Source organism: Myxocyprinus asiaticus, chromosome 49 (genome assembly GCF_019703515.2).
Source record: "Myxocyprinus asiaticus isolate MX2 ecotype Aquarium Trade chromosome 49, UBuf_Myxa_2, whole genome shotgun sequence".
Lineage (NCBI taxonomy): Eukaryota > Metazoa > Chordata > Actinopteri > Cypriniformes > Catostomidae > Myxocyprinus > Myxocyprinus asiaticus.
Window position 1 is genome coordinate 3,611,048 of NC_059392.1, and position 8,464 is coordinate 3,619,511.

General features: G+C 35.3%; 1 protein-coding gene across 1 annotated transcript; it reads right to left on the reverse strand.

Annotated features, from left to right (window-relative positions):
- Positions 1-4,884: 4,884 nt before the first annotated feature.
- LOC127437964 (biogenesis of lysosome-related organelles complex 1 subunit 1-like) lies at positions 4,885-7,219 on the reverse strand. The gene is made up of 4 exons (XM_051693145.1): positions 7,051-7,219; positions 5,855-5,927; positions 5,443-5,575; positions 4,885-5,274 (listed from the first exon to the last, which is right to left on the reverse strand). The coding sequence occupies exons 1-4, from the start codon at positions 7,109-7,111 to the stop codon at positions 5,164-5,166; spliced, it is 378 nt and encodes a 125-aa protein (XP_051549105.1). The 5' UTR covers positions 7,112-7,219; the 3' UTR covers positions 4,885-5,163.
- Between the last annotated feature and the right edge of the window lie 1,245 nt (positions 7,220-8,464).

Below are 8,464 nucleotides of genomic sequence, written 5' to 3' on the forward strand. Positions count from 1 at the left end.
TTACATTGTGTATTATTTGAGCTTTTTCTTCACATCGCCATTTTTAGCGGGATTGCATGGTTTACAGTGTTGCATCCTCATGGCAAGAACTTGTAAAATTGGATATAACTTTACACAGAAAAGGTTAGTAAGCGATTTTATCACTAAAATAAAAAAATAAAACATGTTAACAAATCACAGAATCATGTTAACATGCATATTGTTTACGTCTTACGTGGCTATACTGTCAGCAAATATCCTTTGGCACAGCTTTGGCCCAAATAAACAGCTGAATGACGGCCCAAATCTGGTACTGATATTTTTTGCCAGAACTGAGCCAAAACAGTGCCATAATTCAACCAGTAGGGAGCCAAATTAGTAAAGCTTGTGTGGCACATACATGGGCCTAATATGTAATTCTTGTTTGGCTGAGTTCTGTTAAGGCCTGACGGCCCTTATGTGGCCCATATGTGGCTGATAGACTAAATTCCAGTATTCTCCCAGAATTTAACCAGAAGAACACCAAGCCTACTCAATACTTTAATTTACTGCAACAATACAGAAGTGTGTTGATGTTGGTAGAAACATTGGAAGTGGTTAGAATTGTCTAATGCATGATGTGAGCATACTTGCAATCATTTTTATTTTTCATTTAAGGTAAATGTTAAACATAGCACATGAAAAGTGTATTGAAGTTGGTAGTCATATTACAAATCTCACCCATGGGCAATATCTTTTTCACTCACAACATTGTTAAGGAGAAAATAGTATTAGAATAGAATTCGTCACATATCAGACACTTATTATAACCTGAAAAACACTTCACACATCATCTACACCTACCACTTTTGGTCCTAAGCTGAAAAAAATATATATATATTAGAAAATTTTCTTTTTCTGAATATATCAGTAATAGCATTTTAAAATGCCAAAACTTCACTTGAAGCTACTTAAGGGTGTGTCAGGATGCGGCAGTTGTGAGGAGAGAAAATAGTGGGAACAGTCCAGAATTTTGGTTTCCCTCCACCACCAATAGGAATTGAAAGAAGATGCTACAACAACGAGACCAACCAATGGCATTGTTGAACAGGCTGAGGTGTGGAATCCCACACCTGCCTACATGTGTTTTTCCAAGTATAAACCAAACTTTTTCCATGGCTTGCCATAGCCAAGCCACACATGGTTCTCAGCTATGTGTTGTCATCTGGGTCATATACCTCAATGCCACTTGTGACCCAAGAGAAAATTCCCTCCAATTCTACAGCTTTGGCAAAACATATATGGTGAAAGTTTGACCCACGTGTGTTTAGCCATGCCAGATCTAGGCCAGATGTGACAGCTAACTTCCACATTTGGCCCAAAGGTTCTTGTAATCTGGGGTGTCTTTGAACGTTTACGGATTGGCCCCATTCACTTCCATTGTAAGTGCCTTTCTGATTTTGTTTATTTTTAAATAAACAAGGGACTAGTCGAAATAATTTTTTGTGGTTATCAATATTATGCCACAAATGCTGTCAATTGAGCTGAACTTGTATTTTGTCTGGAATATTCCTTTAAGAGAAACACTCTAGTTATTTATATTTTTAGGCTGCTGAAAGTTCTATTTGGGTAGTTGACATGAAATTTCAAAGAGAGTCAGCAGTGACCTGGCATGCTATAATTCATTTAAAAATTATATATATATATATATACAGTTGCAATCAAAATTATTCAACCCCCCTGACCAGCAATACATTCTGGTGATGTGAATTAAAACACATCAACTAAAACCTCAGTAAACAGTCAAAGTAAGTTTTTAATACACATTTGAGTGATTTTGAGAACAAACAGTTCAGTTTACCCAAATTTTAAAATAAAAAATAACTAATTCTCTCCACAAATGTCATGTCAAAAATATTCAACCCCCAAAGTCAATCATCTGTGGAACATCCTTTTTCCTTAATAACATCAAATAAATGTTTCAGGTAAGTGCTCTCAGGTTTCGGACACTTTACACATTTCTCATGAGCGAAACCTTCCAGCTCATTGACATTCTTTGGTTTCTGTGCTGCCACTGCTTCCTTGAAATCCCAACAAAGGTTTGCAATGGGATTTTAATGATGGACTGAAAGGGCCATTTAAGGACATTCCACAACCTCTCCCTGAACCAGATTTTGGACAACCTGGATGTGTCCTTGGTGTTATTGTCTTGATGGAAAGTCCAGTGATCACGAGCTTCAATTTACACACTGAAGGCATCACATTTTTCATGCCAAAATGGCCTGATACCTGAAAGAATTCATGGTGTCAGTCACATAGTCAGGATAGCCGTTTCCTGCAGCCGCAAAACACCCCCATAACAGGACTGACCCACCTCCATGCTTCACTGTGGGGATGGTGTCGTTCTTGTCATCACCTTGTCATCTTACTCCAGACGTACTGCTGACCCATGGGTGTAAAACTCATTTCAGTGTCTTACGTCCATAAAACCTTCCTCCAGGACTCCACAGGTCTTTCCTACTTCTTTCCTAATTACTTCTTGAATATTCAAGTCAACATTTCCCTTGGTGAAGTTTTGCTTTCTTCCACACCCCAAGAAGGTTGCTGTTGTACCATATTTATAAAATGTATGAATGGTGCTGCCAACTTTGTCTATTGGAAATCGAAGTGCCTTGGAAATGTACTTTTAGCCATGACCTTTCTTGTGTAATGAAATAATCTCCTCTATTAGCTTTTGAGTCAACTTATTTTTAATTGCATTTTTTGCATAGAAATACATTTTTGCTTACGACACTAAACTTTTAAAACTTAAATAAGTGCCATTGCAGATTGATGACTTATTTTGTTGTAAAACAATTACTTGTGTAGCCTTACATATTTAAGAAACAGCTACATGCAATAAGGGTTGAATAATTATGACATGGCTGTATTTAAAAAAAATCCTACTATTTACAAATATTAGGTTACATATTCACACTATGACTTTGAATGTGTCACTCAACTGATATAAATGTAAAGTTTAAAAATTCTGGGTCATCAGAAAAGCTTACCTTTTAAGTCCTTACTGTCTTGGGTTTGAATAATTTCGATTGCAACTGTATATATATATATATATATATATATATATATATATATATATATATATATATATATAAAATACATGAATGTTTTATGACAAAAAAACATTTGTGGTTTTGAAAATTCATGTCACATCATCGCAAGACAATTTAAATGAAGTGCAAAAAAAAAAGCTAAAATGAGATTCAAAAAATTATAAAAACTTGGTGATTAATTTCATGATCTTTAACATCCTTTGTCACATAAATCTGAATATATATTCTTAATTTTAGAACAAAAGTTTGATATTTGATATATAATTGTAATTAATTTTACACCATTCAAAGTTTTTTTTACAGTATTTATGCTTCTATTGTTATAACGTTTATTAAAAACTGTTAAAACTTTTATAAAACTTTACCTCAGCTTTAAATTTTTTATTTATTTATTTATATTTTTTATTTTATTTGTTGACGATATATATATATATATATATATATATATATATATATATATATATATATATATAATTATTCCTGGCTGATGTCTTGAGATGTTGCTTCAATATATCCACATAATTTTCCTTCCTCATGATGCCATCTATTTTGTGAAGTGCACCAGTCCCTCCTGCAGCAAAGCACCCCCACAACATGATGCTGCCTCCCCCATGCTTCACGGTTGGGATGGTGTTCTTCGGCTTGCAAGCCTCACCCTTTTTCCTCCAGACATAACGATGGTCATTGTGGCGAAACAGTTCAATTTTTGTTTCGTTAGACCAGAGGACATTTCTCCAAAAATTAAGATCTTTGTCCCCATGTGCACTTGCAAACTGTATTCTGGCTTTTTTATGGTGGTTTTGGAGCAGTGGCTTCTTCCTTGCTGAGCAGCCTCTCAGGTTATATTGATATAGGACTCGTTTTACTGTGGATATAGATACTTGTTATACCTGTTTCCTCCAGCATCTTCACAAGGTCCTTTGCTGTGGTTCTGGGATTGATTTGCACTTTTCGCCCCAAACGACGTTCATCTCTAGGATCCTGAGCGGTATGATGGCTGTGTGGTCCCATGGTGTTTATACTTGCATACTATTGTTTGTACAGATGAACGCGGTACCTTCAGGCTTTTGGAAATTGCTCCCAAGAATGAACCAGACTTGTGGAGGTCCACAATTTTTTGGCTGATTTCTTTTGATTTTCCCATGATGTCAAGCAAAGAGGCACTCAGTTTGAAGGTAGGTGAAACTTCTGACTTCAACTGTATATATATATATATATATATATATATATATATATATAAAATTATTATTATTATTATATAAGTCTCCCTCTGTGGTTGTGGCTCTTGAGTTTCAAGATGACACGATTTGAAAACCAAGCTAAATTAAAATCACCATTATATGTGTGAATTATTTGAACACTTGATAATATAAGTAAAAGGACAGTATTTTTCACACATCTTTTACCATTTACATCTGGTCTTTACAATGTAGCCAATCAGAATCCGGCATCCCATTTCACTTACACACATCACGCTCTGCTCTATCCTTTCATGACCCCTTAAACATACATGTTTTTCCTTGTGTAAATGAAAGTAATCCTATAAGATTTCAAAAGAATGAAGAATGTATGGATTATACAGCATCTCAGTGTGTGTGAACTTTAGGATTTAACATTAAGTAAAAAATAAATAGCACGGTTATAAAAGTGACCAAAAAAGACATTGTATCAAAAAAATCTATTTTAGTACACTGTTACGTCTATGAAAGCTAGAAGGGAATAAAGCAAGTTTGTAATCCTGGAGGGAACAATACATTCATTAGTGAGAATAAATGGAAAGGCTAATGCCAAAAAATCCTAATGGTCCTAAAAATAGACTTCATTTATTTGTTCATTTATTTCTTTTTCCAATTGATTTTGGTGTGAAGTATTACCAAGATATATTTTTGACATTCAGACCTGAAATGCAATCAAATGCACCAATGCAGCATTTATAACATAACTTTTTTTATTCTATAACCAAAATCATATGATAGAAAAACAGATATTTTCAGAAATAAGCATTTGCTGATATAAATCAGATGGAAATGTCTCCAATAAAAGTGTCCTTCTGTCCATATAGGACCATTCGCTTCAAGTGAAGTCCATTTGCTCAGGAGGTCGAGGGCTGAACCGGGCCTTTGTGCAAATACTCCACAGCTGTCGCGATTGTCCTCATGTCCATCTCGATACTTCGTGCCCAGTTTTCCACATCTCCAATTTCCTGAAAATTCAGATCAGTTTTCATTGTCATAAAAAACAGTTCGTAGTGTTCAAGAATTTGGCTTTGCCTCCAACAAAAGAGTTTAGACTTATAATGCCTCTAGTTTACAAATCAAGCGTTCCATAGTGATGTTTGACGACAAATAACCTGGCTTAAAACCTGGCCTACCTTTAAGGCCTGGTTGAAGTTCTCCACCATGCCGATCCACTGGGCTGTCTGCTTGGAAAACTGACTGGCCTGCACCTGCAAAGTCTTTACTTCATGGTCCAGCTTCCGTTGATTGACGTAGGCCTGTGCCACCCTAAAAGACAGGACAAATCAATACAAACAATAAAGCAAAACAAACAGCAAAATAACCATGCATTAAACATGTTTAAATTTTCCCATCCCGCTTATATAAATTTGACTGTTGCGCGAACAGTGCTCTGTTGCATCCGAATGTTGTGCTCTAAGCTGCTTTTGCAGAGTTTCATCACAAAGACTTGGATTATGACCACTATGATCACATGAATGGACTGCATACATAATGCCTTACAATCCTGGGAGTTTTATCAACTTTTAAATCATTACAGAGACTCACCCGACATTGAGATGGTCCACTAAAGCCTCGGTTAAACATGTTGCAGCTGCTATGGCCTCTCGCCTCCGCCGCTCTGCACCCAATGAAACCATTTTATTACATTTAATGACATTATCATCTTATAAATGGAAGACCAACCCGCATCTCAGAATAGCATTCTGAGATTATATTCTTCTCAACACAAATGTACAGAGCGGTTATCAGAGTTACCGTAAACTTTGTCAGTTCAAATCAGTCTGGCCATTCTCTGTTGACCTCTCTCATCAACAAGACATTTCCGTCCACAGAACTGCCGCTCACTGGATGTTTTTTGTTTTTGGCACCATTCGGAGTAAATTCTAGAGACTGTTGTGCGTGAAAATCCCAGGAGATCAGCAGTTACAGAAATACTCAAACCAGCCCATCTGGCACCAACAATCATCCATGTGATTATCCAATCAGCCAGTCGTGTGGCAGCAGTGCATAAAATCATGCAGATACGGGTCAGGAGCTTCAGTTAATGTTCACATCAACAATCAGAATGGGGAAAAATGTGATCTCAGTGATTTTGGATTGTTGGTGCCAGATGGGCTGGTTTGAGTATTTCTGTAACTGCTGATCTCCTGGGATTTTCACACACAACAGTCTCTAGAATTTACTCCGAATGGTGCCAAAAAACAAAAAACATCCAGAGAGCGGCAGTTCTGTGGATGGAAATGCCTTGTTGATATATATATACAGATATATATATATATATATATATATATATATATATATATATATATGGTAACATTTATTATAATATCACAAAATCGAGTGTTTTATTAATTGTATTAATTATTATTAATATATGTATTAAGTTTGTTATAATTTATAACATGTACTTTTTACTACATTTATGTCTGTATTTTGTATTTATAATTAAAATGTATTCTTTATGAATATATTCATTATTTACTACGTATTAATAATAATACATTTATTGATATAATTATTATGAATAATTATTGTATTTATTGTTTAAAATGTGTCTTAAATTCGTTTTTTTCCCCTCCATAATGTACACAAAAGCATTTTCAGTGACTATATGAAGGCAGAAAACAGGATTAAATGAAAATAAAGTGCAGAATATATCATTAACATCAGTGCAAAACTTAATTTCTTTCTAAAGATGTTCATTTAAATTGCACAGGCCTGTGATCTACAGTAGCACATACCTTGTAACTCCTTCCTTTCGTTTTGTTTAGATTGGTGCTCCTTTAATAAACGGGACAGCATTTTGGCTAAGTGCAATAAAATATAAATGCTGATTTCGCCCTTAAAGACAAAATTTCTAAATGTTTTGCCTTAACAGGAATCACATGACAAACGAGTCTGAACACATACGGAGACCGAGCAGGGACAAATATGTGATAGCGTTTCAAAATATATATTTCAAAATAAAAGTCTCTTGGCTTTGAATTAAATGAAAATGAACAGGAAATCAAAGGGGCCTTACCACATAACTGAGCTTACAACAAACATTGAAGGCCCTTAAACAAGTGGTAAACCATCTTAGGGGCCATTCACCCCAAATGTGTCCTTGCACTTGCAAAGCTAGATGCAGCGCCACGAATAGAGCACAACGCAGGTGTCCCTAGACGCAATTTTAAAAGTTATTTTTAACCTAACACACCGTCTTAAAATGTGACACTCCTGTGCAAGACGCTGACAAAAACTGAGATGCTGTGCAGTGTTTAAAGATGTCGGTCTAGCTTTTATCTATGTCTGTCATGTTAACACAGAAAAATAATTGAAAAACAGCTCAGACGGTCACAAAACCCCTTAAGATGACAACATTCTTAAGATATTGTGAAATTAGGTCTAATACTTTAGGGGAAAAAATTATCTTTTGTTTTGAATAATGTGATGCTTTTGTTTAAAAAAACGTATTCATAAAGCAGATTTTTAATTCATGTTTTTAAAGTGGAGATTTCCCAGTTTCCTGATGCCTTCAAAATGAAGCCCTCAAGCCATTAACTTGTATTATCTGTTATACTAAGAAGATTTTGAATAATATAACCTATATAACCTTTTAATTTTATTTATTTATTGTGTTTTTATGATTTAAAGCTGAAGTATGTCATTTCTAGTATGTAACTTGCACCATCGAATGGAATTGCAAATATGAACAACGCTTTCAAAACAGCTTTCTGAATACGCCCCTCATCTACTGTTGGTCAAACAAACAGATAGACCCGCCCCAAACTCACACTATTGGTTGAGTAACGTTGTTTGGGTGGGACTAAACGAGTCTCTCAAAGAGACACAGTGTTTACAGTTTTGAAAAAATGTACCTATGAGTGGCTTACTTTTAGTTATCTCTGCATAATAAGATGGGATAGAAGAAAATATTTTAACAATGCAAAAATGTCATATGCTATAGATTTAATGTTTACATTGTTTGCATGTTTTTACAATTTGATTACATTAGAGATTAGTTGTAACACCAGTTTTTTGGGGGGTTTTTTATCCCCTTTTCTCCCAATTTGGAATGCCCAATTCACACTACTTAGTAGGTCCTCGCGGTGGCGCGGTTACTCACCTCAATCTGAGTTGCCTCCACTTCTGAGACCGTCAATCCGCGCATCT